The sequence below is a fragment of the Salvelinus fontinalis genome, chromosome 38 (assembly GCF_029448725.1).
Source record: "Salvelinus fontinalis isolate EN_2023a chromosome 38, ASM2944872v1, whole genome shotgun sequence".
Lineage (NCBI taxonomy): Eukaryota > Metazoa > Chordata > Actinopteri > Salmoniformes > Salmonidae > Salvelinus > Salvelinus fontinalis.
This window is the reverse complement of record NC_074702.1, coordinates 11,484,919-11,504,519: the sequence shown is the minus strand read 5'-3', so window position 1 is coordinate 11,504,519 and position 19,601 is coordinate 11,484,919. Positions and strand designations below refer to the sequence as shown.

Genomic DNA, 19,601 nt, shown 5'->3' with positions numbered 1-19,601 from the left:
CACCTCTCCCTGCTTCCTCCCTGTGTTACTACCAGTCCACCACTCCCTGCTTCCTCCCTGTGTTACTACCAGTCCACCACCCCCTGCTTCCTTCCTGTGTTACTACCAATCCACCACTCCCTGCTTCCTCCCTATGTTACTACCAGTCCATCACTCCCTGCTTCCTCCCTGTGTTACTACCAGTCCATCTCTCTCTGCTTCCTCCCTGTGTTACTACCAGTCCATCTCTCTCTGCTTCCTCCCTGTGTTACTACCAGTCCACCTCGCCCTGCTTCCCCCCTGTGTTCCTACCAGTCCACCACTCCCTGCTTCCCCCCTGTGTCACTACCAGTCCACCTCACCCTGCTTCCCCCCTGTGTTACTACCAGTCCACCACTCCCTGCTTCCTCCCTGTGTTACTACCAGTCCATCTCTCTCTGCTTCCTCCCTGTGTTACTACCAGTCCACCACTCCCTGCTTCCTTCCTGTGTTACTACCAGTCCACCACTCCCTGCTTCCTCCCCGTGTTACTACCATTCCACCTCTCCCTGCTTCCCCCCTGTGTTACTACCAGTCCACCACTCCCTGCTTCCTCCCTGTGTTACTACCAGTCCACCACTCCCTGCTTCCTCCCTGTGTTTCTACATGTCCACCACTCCCTGCTTCCTCCCTGTGTTACTACCAGTCCATCACTCCCCGCTTCCCCCCTGTGTTACTACCAGTCCACCTCTCCCCGCTTCCTCCCTGTTACTACCAGTCCACCTCTCCCTGCTTCCTCCCTGTGTTACTACCAGTCCACCTCTCCCTGTTTCCTCCCTGTGTTACTACCAGTCCATCTCTCCCTGCTTCCTCCCTGTGTTACTACCAGTCCACCTCTCCCTGCTTCCTTTTAGTGTAAATACCAGTCCACCTCTCCCTGCTTCCTCCCTGTGTTACTACCAGTCCACCACTCCCTGCTTCCTTCCTGTGTTACTACCAGTCCACCACTCCCTGCTTCCTCCCTGTGTTACTACCAGTCCATCACTCCCTGCTTCCTCCCTGTGTTACTACCAGTCCATCACTCCCTGCTTCCTCCCTGTGTTACTACCAGTCCATCTCTCTCTGCTTCCTCCCTGTGTTACTACCAGTCCACCTCGCCCTGCTTCCCTGTGTCACTACCAGTCCACCACTCCCTGCTTCCTCCCTGTGTTACTACCAGTCCACCACTCCCTGCTTCCTCCCTGTGTTACTACCAGTCCATCTCTCTCTGCTTCCTCCCTGTGTTACTACCAGTCCACCACTCCCTGCTTCCTTCCTGTGTTACTACCAGTCCACCACTCCCTGCTTCCTCCCTGTGTTCCTACCAGTCCACCTCTCCCTGCTCCCCCCTGTGTTACTACCAGTCCACCACTCCCTGCTTCCTCCCTGTGTTACTACCAGTCCACCACTCCCTGCTTCCTCCCTGTGTTACTACCAGTCCACCACTCCCTGCTTCCTCCCTGTGTTACTACCAGTCCATCACTCCCTGCTTCCCCCCTGTGTTACTACCAGTCCACCACTCCCTGCTTCCTCCCTGTGTTAATACCAGTCCACCACCCCCTGCTTCCTTCCTGTGTTACTACCAGTCCACCACTCCCTGCTTCCTCCCTATGTTACTACCAGTCCATCACTCCCTGCTTCCTCCCTGTGTTACTACCAGTCCATCTCTCTCTTTCCTTCTCCCTGTGTTCCTACCAGTCCACCTCTCCCTGCTTTCTCCCTGTGTTACTACCAGTCCACCTCTCCCTGCTTCCTCCCTGTGTTACTACCAGTCCACCTCTCCCTGTTTCCTCCCTGTGTTACTACCAGTCCATCTCTCCCTGCTTCCTCCCCGTGTTACTACCAGTCCACCTCTCCCTGCTTCCTCCCCGTGTAACTACCAGTCCACCTCTCCCTGCTTCCTCCCTGTGTTACTACCAGTCCACCACTCCCTGCTTCCTCCCTGTGTTCCTACCAGTCCACCACTCCCTGCTTCCCCCCTGTGTCACTACCAGTCCACCTCACCCTGCTTTCCCCCTGTGTTACTACCAGTCCACCACTCCCTGCTTCCTCCCTGTGTTACTACCAGTCCATCTCTCTCTGCTTCCTCCCTGTGTTACTACCAGTCCACCACTCCCTGCTTCCTTCCTGTGTTACTACCAGTCCACCACTCCCTGCTTCCTCCCTGTGTTACTACCAGTCCACCTCTCCCTGCTTCCCCCCTGTGTTACTACCAGTCCACCACTCCCTGCTTCCTCCCTGTGTTACTACCAGTCCACCACTCCCTGCTTCCTCCCTGTGTTTCTACATGTCCACCACTCCCTGCTTCCTCCCTGTGTTACTACCAGTCCATCACTCCCTGCTTCCCCCCTGTGTTACTACCAGTCCATCACTCCCTGCTTCCCCCCTGTGTTACTACCAGTCCACCTCTCCCCGCTTCCTCCCTGTGTTACTACCAGTCCACCTCACCCTGCTTCCTCCCTGTGTTACTACCAGTCCACCACTCCCTGCTTCCTCCCTGTGTTACTACCAGTCCACCTCACCCTGCTTCCTCCCTGTGTTACTACCAGTCCACCTCTCCCTGCTTCCTCCCTGTGTTACTACCAGTCCACCTCTCCCTGTTGTGAACGTGTTACTGGGTAAGGAATGTGGTTGTACTGAGCAGGACTGAGTTTGTGAGAAACCGGAGAGGGCGTGGAAGAACAAGAGATATAGAAATTGAGTGTGTGTGTGTCCAACATTCCCCTAACCTCATACCTGTGTGTGTTCAACAGGGCTCCACGGTGCTGTCCCAGACTGGTGTCTTGTCTCTGAAGTCAGTGACATTCGCTGAAGCTGGCGAGTACTCCTGTGTGGGCGCAGTGCCCTCTGTGCTTGGGCTCACCTCCAAGGCCAGCGTCAATCTCACCGTCTCAGGTACACAGAAACACACACACACACACACACACACACACACACACACACACACACACACACACGGCCATGATATACTGTGACATCACATACTGTGATGTACCGTGATGGTACAGTATATCATAAGACTCAGATGCAGTAAAGGAAGTGGTGATGGTACAGTATATCATAAGACTCAGATGGAGTAAAGGAAGTGGTGATGGTACAGTATATCATAAGACTCAGATGGAGTAAAGGAAGTGGTGATGGTACAGTATATCATAAGACTCAGATGGAGTAAAGGAAGTGGTGATGGTACAGTATATCATAAGACTCAGATGGAGTAAAGGAAGTGGTGATGGTACGGTATATCTCTTCCTGTGGTGGATTTTAATTATTATTTTATTTCTGCCATTCCCTCTCCCACTTTCTTCCCAATCTATATCTCTCTGCACCTCCCTACCCTCCTCCATCACCCCTCTCTACCTCTCTCCATCCTCCCTCTCTCCTCCCCCTCTACCTCTACTACTCTCCCTTCCTGTCTCTTTACCTCTCTCTCTCCCTCCCTCTCTCTCTCCTCTCTCTAGGTAAACCTGAGATTGATGCAGCTGTTGATGGAATAGTGGAGAAGGAGGGAGACATGGTGACTCTGTCCTGCTCTGCTCACGGACATCCTGCCCCACAGTTCACCTGGACACCCTCAGGAAAGGAGGTGAGTGTGTGTGTGTGTGCGCATGTGTGCATTGTGTGCGTTGACAAAGCTTTGTGGAGTTATGTTATGAGCTCTCAGAACAACTCCTCTAATTTATTGTCATCTCTTAACCCATCTTTCTCACCCCCCCCCCCCCCCCCACCCCCCCCAGTCGGTGTCGGTGAAGGGTAACAAGGTGGTCAGTATGGTCACGCTAGAGGCCAGTGCTGCGGTCCTGAAGGACGGGGTCACCTGCGAGGCCAGTAACGACCACGGCGCAGCCTCCCAGGCCTTCAAAGTCACCACCAAACAAGGTCAGTGCGGCCCTCCACTTCTCTTAACGTTCTTCTCTCTCTCTCTCTCTCTCTCTCTCCCTGTCTCTCTCTCTCTCTCTCTCTCTCTCTCCCTGTCTCTCTCTCTCCCTGTCTCTCTCTCTCTCTCTCTCTCTCTCTCCCTGTCTCTCTCTCTCTCTCTCTCTCTCTCTCTCTGTCTCTCTGTCTCTCTCTGTCTCTCTGTCTCTCTGTCTCTGTCTCTGTCGCTCTCCCTCCCCCTCCCCCCTCCATTGTGGTGTAACAGTAAACTGTAGTCTAACCCGTTTCCTCTCTTCTCCCTGCAGCCGTCGATCCCAACGCAGCCAATGATGCAGGCAGAGGTAGACACTTATCCGTCTTCTCCCTCCTCCTTTCCTCCCTGCTGTCAGGACTCTGTGTTGTATATAGCCTGTAGTACTTCACCCTTCCTCCCAGCACTCTACTGTACTGTACATTGTATATTTCTCTATTACTACTGAACACTGTGATATTGTATATTGTGTTTTGTTTCTCATCTTTGTATGATGTCTGTCCTATACATCTTTGTATGATGTCTGTCCTATACATCTTTGTATGATGTCTGTCCTATATTTTGTGGATGCTGTGACTTTTCTCTCCCCTGGGGGGGTAATAAAGGTTGATATTCTATTCTATCCTCTTCCACTCTCTTTTCTTTTCTCGGCGTGTCTTTGTCACTTCTTTTTCCCACTGCATTCTTCTTTCACTCTTTTTCCTCCCTGTGCTGTGCTTTTCAGTTGCTGTGGGCTTGTGAGTAGTTGTAACTAGAGTATGTGTTGTGGTGGTTGTGTTTGTACACTAGTATGTGTGTTGTTAGTGGGTGCACATAGTGGTGCAGTGTGTGTTGTTGCTTTGCTATGCAGTGGGTCTGAGGAACTGTCTTTCTTTCAAAATGCTGCTCAAAGGGAACCATGTGCTTAAAACAGGTCTGTACAAATACCTCTGTGTGTATGTGTGTTACATTGTGTGTATGTGATACAGAGAGAGAAAAGGTGTGTGTGTGTGTGTGTGTGTGTGTGTGTGTGTGTGTGTAGGCCCCCATTTTAGCCCCACCACACTATTGTCATCTCAATCTCAAAGCTGAACAAACCTCCCCCTCCCCTTTCCTCCTCTCCTCATCTCCCCTCCACCCATCCAATGCTCTCCTCCCAACCCCACCCATCCCATTTCCACCCCTCTACCCCCTCACCTCCCTCTCACTTCTTCCATTACCCACCCCTACCCCTCCACTCCATCCCCTCTCCTGCCTCCATCGCTGTCCCTCCCTCTTCATCCCTTCTCCCCCTTATCCCTCCTCACCTCCCACCCCCTCCTCCCTCCTCCCTACCTCTTTCTCCTCTCACCTCACCCCATCCATCCCCTCTAACTTCACTTTCCATCCAACCTCTCCCTTCTCCACCTCTCCCCCCATGCCTTCATCTCTCCCTCCATCTCTCCATGCCCCTAGCTGATAAGCAGCAGGGTGGCTCCAGTGGCGTGGTGATAGCCGTGGTGGTGTGTGTCCTAATGCTGCTGCTGCTGGTGGCACTCCTCTACTTCCTCAACAAGAAGGGCAAGCTGCCCTGCAGCAAGAAGGATGAAAAGGAAGTGTGAGTAACAGGAGGGAGGTTAGGGTGGAGGAGAGGAGAGGAGGGGAGGGAGGGAGGATGGGTGTTGAAACTATTTCTAAAGAAAGGCGTTGTGATCATTGGAGTACAGACTATCTGTTCTCTTTACTGTACTTTACCTCCCTCTGCTAACCCTCTACCTTTTCTCTCTCCGTCCGTCTGTTCATGTTCTCTCCTTTTATTAACCTTTCTAGGACACACGTTCCGCTACAACATTCCGCTGAAAGGCAGCGCGGGAAATTAAAAAAATATTTTTTTGAAATATGTAACTTTCACACAATAACAAGTCCAATACAGCAAATGAAAGATAAACATCTTGTTAATATACCCATCGTGTCCGATTTCAAAAAAGCTTTACAACGAAAACACAACATATGATTATGTTAGATCACCGCCAAGTCCAAAAAACACACAGCCATTTTCCCAGTCAAAGATAGGAGTCACAAAACGCAGAAACGCAGAAATAGAGATAACATTAATCACTAACTTTTGATGATCTTCATCAGATGACACTCATAGGACATCATGTTACACAATACATTTATGTTTTGTTCGATAATGTGCATATTTATATCAAAAATCTCAGTTTACATTGGCGCCATGTTCAGAAATGCCTCCAAAATATCCGGAGAAATTGCAGAGAGCCACATCAAATAACGGGAAATACTCATCATAAACTTTGATGAAAGATACATGTTTTACATAGAATTAAAGATACACTTGTTCTTAATGCAACCACTGTGTCAGATTTTTTTAAAACTTGACGGAAAAAGCACACCATGCAATAATCTGGGACGGCGCTCAGAAATAACAACATTTCTCTGCCATGTTGGAGTCAACAGAAATACGAAATTACATCATAAATATTCCCTTACCTTTGATGATCTTCATCAGAATGCACTCCCAGGAATCCTAGTTCCACAATAAATTGTTGTTTTGTTCGATAATGTCCGGTATTTATGTCCAAGTAGCTACTTTTGCTAGCACGTTCAGCAAACATATCCAAAAGCTCGCGCCGGTCTATGCGAAACTTCAAAAAGTTATATAACAGGTCGAATAAACTGGTCAAACTAAGTAGAGAATCAATCTTCAGGATGTTGTAATCATATATATCCAATAACGTTCCAACCGGAGCATTCCTTCGTGTCTGTAGAAGTTATGGAATGCAAGGCAATATCATGAGGAAAGTGCGTGACCAGGAACTGGCAATCTGCCAGACCACTGACTCATTCCCCTCTCATCCGGCCCCACAACACAGCATAAGCTTAATTCGACGTTCTACAGACTGTTGACATCTAGTGGAAGGCATAGGAAGTGCAAACAGATCCATATCTTACAGGGATTTGAACAGGCGATGAGTTGAATATCGACCAGCCTCAGAATTTCTACTTCCTGTTTGGAAGTTTGCCTGCCAAATGAGTTCTGTTATACTCAGACATAATTCAAACAGTTTTAGAAACTTCAGAGTGTTTTCTATCCAACAGTAATAATAATATGCATATATTAGCATCTGGGACAGAGTAGGAGGCAGTTCAATTTGGGCACGCTATTCATCCAAAGTGAAAATGCTGCCCCCTATCCCTAAAAAGTTAACCTATCTCTCTCTCTATGCTATCCCTCTCTCTCTCTCTCTGCCTCCTCTGTGTGTCTCTCCTGCAGGGCAAGTGGGGATGTGAATAATGACATTGTGGTGGAGATGAAGACAGAAAAGGCCAATGAAGAAGCTGGCCTCTTGAACAAGCCAGCAGCACAGCAGGTCAGAGGGCAGGGATCACTGGCGGGAGGAGAAGGGGGATTGGTTTATATGTTTATATGCACAGTTCTTACATCAGACTAGGGTGATTCCTCACTAAACTAGAACAAAACAATTTTCACAAAATGAAATCCATAGAAGTGTCCTTAGGAGGAAGGATTGCTGACATATATTTGACATTTGTATCTTAATGCATAATTGAGACATAATTAATTGAAGTTGGAATACTTGTGACATTTTGACCTTACCCAGGCCTCCTTTAAGACTCCATGATGTTTCATCTGTAGGTGCTACAAAGCAAAAGTTGGTGTTGTTAGGTTCTAATTCTCAGAGTAAATAACTTAACGGACAATAGATAAGCTTAACCAAGTTGAATTCTTCCTGAAGGGTAGAATACAGCTGCATTCAGACATCACATGTTTTCACCATCACAAGTATATATACTCCAATTTAGACTCTCCTCCTCTCCAATCCTTACATCTTTTATGGTTTGACAGGAAGAGGGTAATAGGGGAATAAACCATAACTTCGCTCTTCAAGGGATCTGACCTGACCTCAACCCCTCATTCGCCTAATCCACAGATGTCCATCCGTTTCCCCTATAGCAATACTGTGACTACCTCCCTTCCACTCAGCACATTGCAAAGCCATCTGGCTCCTACAGATAACCATTAAGTTCTGATGTAAAAAACATTCTCTTTCACCCCTCATATACTATACTTCTGAGTACAACAATGTTCCAAGTTTAACCCAGAATCTAACAGTGTCATATAAAGCTTTACCGCTGGCTCTGTAATATGAGTAGTACTCTTATTTCAACAGCAATTTTCTTACATTAATTTATTTATATACAAAAATATGAACAGGCATATTGAAATATACAAATATGACAACTCTAAAAGTAACAGAGATCCCACTCTAGAACTTTAATATGCCATAGATTATATTATGTTCAATGATATATTGAACAATGTGCCAAATCTAAAAATAAATATTTTCCATATTCATGTTTGTATTTTTCAATATTCATACATTTTTGTAAGAAATGTGTTATTAAAATCAAATTGCTTTTCATAATACAGAGCAAGCGGTAAAGCTTTATATGACACCAACTTTAGCTTTTTAACACCTACAAATGAAACATTAGAGTCTTAAAGGAGGCCTTGGTAATGCCAAAATGTTGCAAATATTATAACTTTAATGAGTTATTTATCAATTATGCTTTCAGATACAAATGTCAAATATATGTCAACAATCATTCCTCCAAATGACCCTTCTATGGATTAAATGTTGTGACAAGTTTTGTGTTGTTCTAGTTTCATGAGTAATCACCCAATAGCTATTCATGAGGAGAGAAGATCAGGAAACCAAAACATTGGCCTAGAATAGCATCTGGGTTTGGCTGGAATCATTACAGCTACAGTGTCATCATGAATATGACCTCAGTTATAGACAACCATATTTCATAGGAATAACCAGTAAAACTGCTTAATGACTTATATCAGGGTTCCCCAACTGGCGGCCGCGGGTGGTTTTATTCGGCCCCCCAAGTTTTCTGAGCAAAAAATAATATACACTCCTCAAAAAAATAAAGGGAACACTAAAATAACACATCCTAGATCTGAATGAATGAAATATTCTTATTAAATACTTTTTTCTTTACATAGTTGAATGTGCTGACAGCAAAATCACACAAAAAGTATCAATGGAAACAAATTGATCAACCCATGGAGGTCTGGATTTGGAGTCACACTCAAAATTAAAGTGGAAAACCACACTAGAGGCTGATCCAACTTTGATGTAATGTCCTTAAAACAAGTCAAAATGAGGCTCAGTAGTGTGTGTGACCTCCACGTGCCTGTATGACCTCCCTACAACGCCTGGGCATGCTACTGATGAGGTGGCGGATGGTCTCCTGAGGGATCTCCTCCCAGACCTGGACTAAAGCATCTGCCAACTCCTGGACAGTCTGTGGTGCAACGTGGCGTTGGTGGATGGAGCGAGACATGATGTCCCAGATGTGCTCAATTGGATTCAGGTCTGGGGAACGGGCGGGCCAGTCCATAGCATCAATGCCTTCCTCTTGCAGGAACTGCTGACACACTCCAGCCACATGAGGTCTAGCATTGTCTTGCATTAGGAGGAACCTAGGGCCAACCGCACCAGCATATGGTCTCACAAGGGGTCTGAGGATCTCATCTCGGTACCTAATGGCAGTCAGGCTACCTCTGGCGAGCACATGGAGGGCTGTGCGGCCCCCCAAAGAAATGCCACCCCACACCATGACTGACCCACCGCCAAACCGGTCATGCTGGAGGATGTTGCAGGCAGCAGAACGTTCTCCACGGCGTCTCCAGACTCTGTCACATGTGCTCATGTGCTCAGGGTGAACCTGCATTCATCTGTGAAGAGCACAGGGTGCCAGTGGCGAATTTGCCAATCTTGGTGTTCTCTGGCAAATGCCAAACGTCCTGCACGGTGTTGGGCTGTAAGCACAACCCCCACCTGTGGACGTCGGGCCCTCATACCACCCTCATGGAGTCTGTTTCTGACCGTTTGAGCAGACACATGCACATTTGTGGTCTGCTGGAGGTCATTTTGCAGGGCTCTGGCAGTGCTCCTCCTTGCACAAAGGCGGAGGTAGCGGTCCTGCTGCTGACGTGGGTCCTCCACGTCTCCTGATGTACTGGCCTGTCTCCTGGTAGAGCCTCCATGCTCTGGACACTATGCTGACAGACACAGCAAACCTTCTTGCCACAGCTTGCATTGATGTGCCATCCTGGATGAGCTGCACTACCTGAGCCACTTGTGTGGGTTGTAGACTCCGTCTCATGCTACCACTAGAGTGAGAGCACCGCCAGCATTCAAAAGTGACCAAAACATCAGCCAGGAAGCATAGGAACTGAGAAGTGGTCTGTGGTCACCACCTGCAGATCCACTCCTTTATTGGGGGTGTCTTGCTAATTGCCTATAATTTCCACCTGTTGTCTATTCCATTTGCACAACAGCATGTGAAATTTATTGTCAATCAGTGTTGCTTCCTAAGTGGACAGTTTGATTTCACAGAAGTGTGATTGACTTGGAGTTACATTGTGTTGTTTAAGTGTTCCCTTTATTTTTTTGAGCAGTGTATATATAGTACCAGTCAAAAGTTTGGACACACCTACTCATTCAAGGGTTTTTCTTTATTTCTACTATTTTCTACATTTGAGAATAATAGTGAAGACATCAAAACTATGAAATAACACATATGGAATCATGTAGTAACCAAAAAAGTGATAAAAGAATCAAAATATATTTTAGATTTTAGATTCTTCAAAGTAGCCACCCTTTGCCTTGATGACAGCTTTGCACACTCTTGACATTCTCTCAACCAGCTTCATGAGGTGGTCACCTGGAATGACTTTCAATTAACAGGTGTGCCTTGTTAAAATTCGATTTTGGAATTTTTTTCCTTCTTAATGTATTTGCGCCAATTAGTTGTGTTGTGACAAAGTTGGGGTGGTATACAGAAGATAGCCCTATTTGGTAAAATACCAAGTCCATATTATGGCAAGAACAGCTCAAATAAGCAAAGAGAAACAACAGTCCATCATTACTTTAAGACATGAAGGAAAATTATATTTTGATTTGTTTAACACTTTTTTAGTTATAACATGATTCCATAAGTGTTATCTCATAGATTTGATGTCTTCACTATTATTCTACTATGTAGAAAATAATAAAAATAAAGAAAAACCCTGGAATGAGTAGGTGTGTCCAAACTTTTGACTGGTACTGTATATATATTTTCTTTTTGCGGGGGGCAATAAAAGACTGGAAAAACACCAGGAAATCAGCTCCAAGTGATTTTTTAAAAAGACATCTGTTCCCAAGTATTCCCATGCATAATAGAGACACGTGATCGTATACAGATGTATGAAAGGTTTGAAATGATTATGTTTTAGTCAAACATTATATCTGTTTGGGCTTATTGAAGTCAATATGCAGTCTACAAATGATTTGTAATTATGTTCCGGCCCCCCGACCATCCGCTCAATATAAAATCGGCCCTCGGTTGAATCTAGTTGATTATCCCTGACTTATATCACATGATGTTGTAATGAATCAAAGGATTTACTGGTGCTTTGTATTGTCTTCCACAGTGAGGAACAGAGGAGAATATTATACAAGAAGACAGAAAGAGAGGGATGAAGGGATGGATGAAAAACGACAGCAGGGCTTGTTTTATTTTTGATAGAGGGAGAAATCGGGACTGAAAAGACGGTGTAATGGGAGGGTGTTTTTGTAGGGATGGGGGGTAACCATGGAGGGGGGGGGGGGGGGTATTTAAACATGAGACCTAATACATCACTGGACATCAACTGACTTCATCATGACATTATCAGAGCGTAATCCCTGTCCACCAATCACAACTCTTGGTTGACTCCCATGCAGAATAGAGCTGTACAGTAAACGTGTCCAACGTGACTCTAGCCACAGTAACTATTTTCTACCCCATTCCAAACACACTGTTTGTTGCAGGAGTGTGTGTGCGTTTGTGAGTGTGTGTTTGTGAGTGTGTGCTGTATTGCATTGTGTCTGAGCTGTGGGTTGTTCTTCGTTCAGTCAGTGTAGTGGATGTGTCTGTTCTGTGTGGAGTCTGCATCTAGCCCATTCTGGTGGACATGGGAAAAACACAAACTGTCATCCTACTCTATTCATCCCTACGCTGATTATTGTGTCACTCTGAATTCTATCCCGTAACATAGAGATCGTGCCTGCTGTTACATAAAACTTAAGGATCATATTCTTTGCCCAATACGAAGACCAGCAGCATATTAGGCACGATACTGCAGATGTACTTTCTAACAAAACGTTTCGGTCGACCAGGGCAAGCCAGGCCCACTTATACAAGTCAAAAGTCATTCCAACCTAAATCCACTCCGGCCTTCTGATAAGAGCCTATAGTACTGTATATAATTTTAGACTGTTCTAAGCTGGGGGAACATACCCCTATCTCCCTGTTTGCTTTGGTCCTGGCCAGAGTCCTCTCTTTACAGGATGACAGGAAATAGAAGACTCTAGTCCCTGTGTATCAATTCATTGTTTAGTTTATCATTTCAAATCGATTATGTCTATTCATTTATTCAAATTCCTTTCAGCTGTTACCTTAGCAACAGCTGTGACAAACAAAAACGACAAACAAAAACGACAAGCTATTGGGTGTACAAATCATTTTCAAAATGTTGACGAAATGTATATTATGTATCAGGTCATTTGTTTTCTTCTTTTTGTTGCTCTGTCTCTGCAAACTGAATACTGTATAACCTGTCAATCAAATGGAGGCTTACTGTATACGTGTGGTGAATCTGAATGAATCTGTGTGTTTACTGTGTCGTTAGAGTCCTGACCCTGCTACAGCTCTCGCCGTATTTCATAGCCTACTGTCCCTCTCTGAGCAAAGCCATTTTCAGAAACACAACACTCCCTGTTACACTCAGCTCACCCAATTATCATCCCCTAGCTCTGGAAAATTGGAGTAATCTGGCAAAATGGGGAACGTTTTTGTCCTCCGTTGACAATCTGAAATCTCTGCCAGCTGCACTACCATTTCCTTCAGCACAGATTGGCTTTGCAGGCTGGATGGGTTAGCAACACAGTGAGCACAGATTCACCTACGAACGTCACAGACACAGGTTAGTCACAGCTTGAGAAGGGAGAGAAGGAGGGGAGCAGGGGAGGTGAGAGGGGGTTTAGTGTGGGGGTGAGGTGGGAGGCGAGAGGGTGTACGTGATGTTAATTTTTTTAACCAAAATAAGTTGAAGAGTTATTGAGTGTCCTTGTGGGGGTGTTCCAATGTTTTGGTACGCATCTGGTGTCTGTCTCTCTCTGCCTCACACGCTTTTTGATACTACCCGTATTGGCAGCACAAAGATATATGATAGCTGGTTGCAGTGTCCTCTATCATTGGTAAACACTGGAAAAAATTGCCTTGTGAACAGGTCACTATAACCACTATCGCTTTTTCTGGTAATCATTTGGTTTTTCCAATGGAGTTTATATGTCTAGTGATTTAAGAAATCTATATTTCCATAACTTAATGACTGTTCTGACTCCTGTGAAGTTAGGGGGAGACCAACAGGTGGATACCTTCAACTTTGGAACGCTTGGTTTTATTTGTAAAAAAAATAAATATATAAAGTGATATAAAAAGTGTTTTCTTTTCTTTAAAGAAAAGGGTGATTCTTGTACTTCAGAACTACTGAGTTGTGACTTGTGTTGTTTTGTGGTTTGTCCACTGGTTCTAAGAGAAGAGAGAAAGGTTTGAATTAGGATTCTTGTCTTGTTATACATATGGAACAATGTGAGTGTTTTTTTTCTCTTCCTGCTATACTGTATATTTGGTGGTACGCTGTTCTGTTGTGAGCTCTGTACTGTGTTCTTGTGTCTTCTTATTGAACTGTGTAGAATTTATAACAAATGAAAACCCACAAAAAAACAACCACACTCCCACAATCTCTGTGTGTGTTTTATTTCTGTGTGTGTCTGTGTGTGTTCACTGTTAGTGTAGAGGTATAGGCCAACTTGACTGGATTCTGTGAGCTCTGGCAGGTTGCCATTGTACTGTGGGTGTAAGGGCTGTTGTCCTCCTCTTCCTCAGATGAGGAGAGGAGAGAAGGATCAGTGGACCAATACGCCGCAAGGTATGATGACATAATGATATTTATTGAAACACAAAGACGAATACGAAAACACTTGGAAAATTACAAAATAAGAAAACGACGTAGACGAAACCTGAACATGAACTTACATAACTACACGTAGAACTCACGGACAGGAACAGACTACATCAAAACGAACGAACAGCCAAACAGTCCCGTATGGTACAGACATCGACGACACAGGAGACAATCACCCACAAACAAACAGTGAGAACACCCTACCTAAATATGACTCTCAATTAGAGGAAAACGCAAAACCCCTGCCTCTAATTAAGAGCCATACCAGGCAACCCAAAACCAACATAGAAACAGAAAACATAGACTGCCCACCCAAAACTCACGCCCTGACCATCATACACATACAAAAACAACAGAAAACAGGTCAGGAACGTGACAGAACCCCCCCCCTCAAGGTGCGAACGCCGGGTGCACCAGCACAAAGTCCAGGGGAGGGTCTGGGTGGGCATCTGACCACGGTGGTGGCTCAGGCTCCGGACGCTGTCCCCACACCACCATAGTCACTCCCCGCTTCTGTATTCCCCTCCCAATGACCACCCTCCAACTAAAACCCCCTAAATGAACGGCCAGCACCGGGACAAGGGGCAGCACCGGGACAAGGGGCAGCACCGGGACAAGGGGCAGCACCGGGACAAGGGGCAGCACCGGGACAAGGGGCAGCACCGGGACAAGGGGCAGCACCGGGACAAGGGGCGGCAGGTCCCGGCTGAGAGACTCTGGCAGGTCCCGGCTGAGAGACTCTGGCAGGTCCCGGCTGAGGGACTCTGGCAGGTCCCGGCTGAGGGACTCTGGCAGGTCCCGGCTGAGGGACTCTGGCAGGTCCCGGCTGAGGGACTCTGGCAGGTCCCGGCTGGAGGGACTCTGGCAGGTCCCGGCTGGAGGGACTCTGGCAGGTCCCGGCTGGAGGGACTCTGGCAGGTCCCGGCTGGAGGGACTCTGGCAGGTCCCGGCTGGAGGGACTCTGGCAGGTCCCGGCTGGAGGGACTCTGGCAGGTCCCGGCTGGAGGGACTCTGGCAGGTCCCGGCTGGAGGGACTCTGGCAGGTCCCGGCTGGAGGGACTCTGGCAGGTCCCGGCTGGAGGGACTCTGGCAGGTCCCGGCTGGACGGCTCTGGCAGGTCCTGGCTGGACGGCTCTGGCTGGTCATGGCAGGACGGCTCTGGCAGGTCCTGGCTGGACGGCTCTGGCAGGTCCTGGCTGGACGGCTCTGGCAGGTCCTGGCTGGACGGCTCTGGCTGGTCATGGCAGGACGGCTCTGGCTGGTCATGGCAGGACGGCTCTGGCTGGTCATGGCAGGACGGCTCTGTAGGGAGGAGACGGAGAGACAGCCTGGTGCGTGGTATAGGCACTGGCTGCGCTGGAGAGGAGGAAAGCTCTGACAGCGCTGGACAGGTGGGAGCAGCTGGAGAGAGAACCCGGAGAGACAGCCTGGTACGGGGGGCTGCCACCGGAGGACTGGTACATGGAGGTGGCACCGGGTATACCGGACCGTGAAGGAGGACACGTGCTCTTGAGCATCGAGCCTGCCCAACCTTACCAGGTTGAATGGTGCCCGTAGCCCTGCCAGTGTGGCAAGGTGGAATAGCCCGCACTGAGCTAAGCACGCGTACTGGGGACATCATTCGTAAGGCTGGTGCCATGTATGCCGGCCCTAGGAGACGCACTGGTGGCCAGATGCGTTGGGCCGGCTTCATGACATCCGACTCGATGCCCAACAAGCCCTCCCAGTGCGGCGAGGTGGAATAGCCCGCACTGGGCTAAGCACGCGTGCTGGGGACACCGTGCGCTTTACCGCATAACACGGTGTCTGACCAGTACGACGCCCTCTCACTCCACTGTAAGCACGGGGAGTTGGCTCAGGTAGCCTACCCGGCTTTGCCACACTCCTCGTGTGCCCCCCCCCCCCCAAGAAATTTTTGGGTCTGACTCACGGGCTCCCAACCGCGTCGCCGCGCTGCCTCCTCATACCAGCGCCTCTCTGCCTTCGCTGCTTCCAGCTCCGCCTTGGGACGGCGATATTCCCCTGGCTGAGCCCAGGGTCCTTTACCGTCCAGGATCTCCTCCCAAGTCCAGGAGTCCTGGTTGCTCTGTTGAGCTCTCCCTTGCCGCTTGGTCCTAGTTTGGTGGGTGATTCTGTAACGGCGGTCCTCCTTCTCTTCGGTAGAAAAGGAGGAGTATTGATCGAACCAAGGCGCAGTGGAGTTTGAACACATATTTATTAAACGAAAACACGAACTTAACTAAACTAACAAAACAACAAACGGTGTAGACAGACCTAGACGACGAACTTACATGAAACAAGAAGAACACACGAATAGAGAAAACAGGCTACACAAAAACAACGATGAACAAAACAAACCGAAAACAGTCCCGTGTGGTGCAACTACATACACAAACACGGAAGACAATCACCCACCACGAACACTGTGACAACGCCTTACCTAAATATGACTCTCAATTAGAGGAAAACGCAAAACACCTGCCTCTAATTAAGAGCCATACCAGGCAACCCAAAACCAACATAGAAACAGAAAAGATAGACTGCCAACCCAAAACTCACGCCCTGACCATCATACACATACAAAAACAACAGAAAACAGGTCAGGAACGTGACAGTGGGCTTCTGGCTCTCTGGTTCTATCAGCAGGGATGTTGTCTCTAATTCCATCTGCCAAGCATCCATTAGGAAATTACCCTGACCTGCAGAAGGGGAAGGATTTGTGTTCAGAACATTAAGAGAGAGAATGAGGAGTGAAGGACTGAGATGAGGTTCTAAAATATGTATGGGCATGTGTGTGTGAGCCAATCAACCAATCAATCAAATTGAATTAGATTTTTTTCTATTTGTCACAAATGCTTTACTGTGGTTTACAGTGTGTGCATCCACCTCTAGTGCTTTTTACTTCAGCATTGTCACCACTGTTATTGTGTATGATCTGTGTAACCATGCCTACTCTGGCCCTAAGGCTCTAATACTGTCTGAATTTAGCTACAGTGGTGCTAATCTGATTTAGCCATTTAGCGTCAGCCTATTGAGAAATGACAGCCACTGTCCCTAGCTCATAGCCTAGCCGCTACAGCCACTCAGTAACGGTTGGCTAATAGCCATTACACACACACACACACACACACACACACACACACACACACACACACACACACACACACACACACACACACACACACACACACACACACACACACTGTGCTGGGACACCACTGCCAGAGCAAACTAGAGACGGAGATGATTAAGGATATATAGAATGATAGAGAGACAGACAGAAGGATGGGGAAGGGGATGGAGGAGAGAGGGAATGGGACAGAGAAGGTTATGGATGAGGGAGGGATAGATGGAGGGAGAAATTATGGAAATCGACAGAAGAATCAGGGACTGTCATGAGAGGAAATTAAGGAGAAGAGTGATTGGCCATCCAATTGATAAAGAAGCTGTCTTGTTTGGATGTCATAAAGGATGTCATAAATTAGCATTGAGTCTGCTGTCTATTCTGTTGTAATCAGAGTTCAATAAATAAAGAGGGAGGGTGGGAGGGAGAAGGGGAGGGAGGGAGGGAGAAGAGGAGGGAGGGAGGGAGGGAGAGAGAAGAGGAGGAAGGGAAGGGAAGGGAGAAGAGGAGGGAGGGAGGGAGGGAGAGAGAAGAGGAGGAAGGGAAGGGAAGGGAGAAGAGGAGGGAGGGAGAGAGAAGAGGAGGAAATGAAGGGAGGGAGGGAGAAGAGGAGGGAGTGAGAAGAGGAGGGAGAAACAAATAAAAATAATGAAATTAAAGGGCAGTAAATCTTATCTTATCTCCTTCACTTCCAAGGTTTCATATCCTGTGTGACCTGGTTTTGAGTGTGTGTTTTCTGTTGGTGTGTATACGTGTCAGTAGTGGTGTGTGTTTTCTGTTGGTGTGTATACGTGTCAGTAGTGGTGTGTGTTTTCTGTTGGTGTGTATACGTGTCAGTACTGGTGTGTGTTTTCTGTTGGTGTGTATACGTGTCAGTACTGGTGTGTGTTTTCTGTTGGTGTGTATACGTGTCAGTACTGGTGTGTGTTTTCTGTTGGTGTGTATACGTGTCAGTACTGGTGTGTGTTTTCTGTTGGTGTGTATACGTGTCAGTAGTGGTGTGTGTTTTCTGTTGGTGTGTATACGTGTCAGTAGTGGTGTGTGTTTTCTGTTGGTGTGTATACGTGTCAGTAGTGGTGTGTGTTTTCTGTTGGTGTGTATACGTGTCAGTAGTGGTGTGTGTTTTCTGTTGGTGTGTATACGTGTCAGTAGTGGTGTGTGTTTTCTGTTGGTGTGTATACGTGTCAGTAGTGGTGTGTGTTTTCTGTTGATGTGTATGCGTGTCAGTAGTGGTGTGTGTTTTCTGTTGGTGTGTATACGTGTCAGTAGTGGTGTGTGTTTTCTGTTGGTGTGTATGCGTGTCAGTAGTGGTGTGTGTTTTCTGTTGGTGTGTATACGTGACAGTAGTGGTGTGTGTTTTCTGTTGGTGTGTATGCGTGTCAGTAGTGGTGTGTGTTTTCTGTTGGTGTGTATACGTGTCAGTAGTGGTGTGTGTTTTCTGTTGGTGTGTATACGTGTCAGTAGTGGTGTGTGTTTTCTGTTGATGTGTATACGTGTCAGTACTGGTGTGTGTTTTCTGTTGGTGTGTATACGTGTCAGTACTGGTGTGTGTTTTCTGTTGGTGTGTATACGTGTCAGTAGTGGTGTGTGTTTTCTGTTAATGTGTATGCGTGTCAGTAGTGGTGTGTGTTTTCTGTTGGTGTGTATACGTGTCAGTAGTGGTGTGTGTTTTCTGTTGGTGTGTATGCGTGTCAGTAGTGGTGTGTGTTTTCTGTTGGTGTGTATACGTGTCAGTAGTGGTGTGTGTTTGTGTATGTGTAGTAGTGATGGTTCATCTGTGTGTGTCCTTTGAAGATCAATTAGACGTAAAAGCAGCCTGTGTGTGTTAGTGATGTTCGAGCCTGTAAAGACACACTCCGGGTACCAGACCGTCATCACTGACATGTATTGACAAGCAAGCCAACAAGCACTCCCCTTTGAGAAGAAAAGTGGCTCCATAGCGTTAAGCTGAAGGCATGTTTAACAGGTCAGATTGCTGCTGACAACTGAGCTTCCACCACTGTCCGACTGCCTCATACTGGGCTCCAACAACTGTTCCTCTTCTTCACAACACACGTGACCGCCCTCCATGACAACGTTTCAACCATTTGAGCTACCCAAAAGGTACCAATTGGATAGCTCCATCGGTGACATTTCAAGCTAGCTGTGGAGTGAGCTTATGGTACATTCTTAACTCCGTTACACATGCAACACATATACATCCAGAGTAAAGGCAGGCCATGGGTGTCTGAGTCAGCTAGTCCGTTAGTGCTAGAGAAGAGAGTGAGAGGTGGAAGGGAGGAGCTGGAGAGAGGGGGAGAGATGGAGGCCTGGAGGAATAGGAGCAGCTGTGTTGTGTGTACCTCTGTGAGCTCCTGTACACGCTGCAGGCTGCCTCCCACTGTCTGACTGTACCACAGCAGAGCAGCTGTCTGGAGAGCTATTACACAGAGAGACACACACACACACACACACACACACACACACACACACACACACACACACACACACACACACACACACACACA

General features: G+C 47.3%; 1 protein-coding gene across 2 annotated transcripts in view; it reads left to right on the top strand.

The window, feature by feature from the left end:
- Window positions 1-11,557, top strand: part of LOC129837924 (basal cell adhesion molecule-like) — a 105,047-nt gene extending 93,490 nt beyond the window's left edge. Inside the window, exons 10-17 of one of the 2 annotated variants that reach the window (XM_055904454.1) lie at window positions 2,751-2,892; window positions 3,456-3,580; window positions 3,732-3,873; window positions 4,176-4,211; window positions 4,794-4,814; window positions 5,336-5,477; window positions 7,155-7,251; window positions 11,394-11,557. In XM_055904454.1, the coding sequence (XP_055760429.1) occupies window positions 2,751-2,892; window positions 3,456-3,580; window positions 3,732-3,873; window positions 4,176-4,211; window positions 4,794-4,814; window positions 5,336-5,477; window positions 7,155-7,251; window positions 11,394-11,396 (708 nt within the window). In that variant the 3' untranslated portion in view covers window positions 11,397-11,557. The remainder of the gene's footprint in view (window positions 1-2,750; window positions 2,893-3,455; window positions 3,581-3,731; window positions 3,874-4,175; window positions 4,212-4,793; window positions 4,815-5,335; window positions 5,478-7,154; window positions 7,252-11,393) is intronic. The other variant, XM_055904455.1, reaches the window with a different exon arrangement.
- The last annotated feature ends 8,044 nt before the right edge of the window (window positions 11,558-19,601 follow it).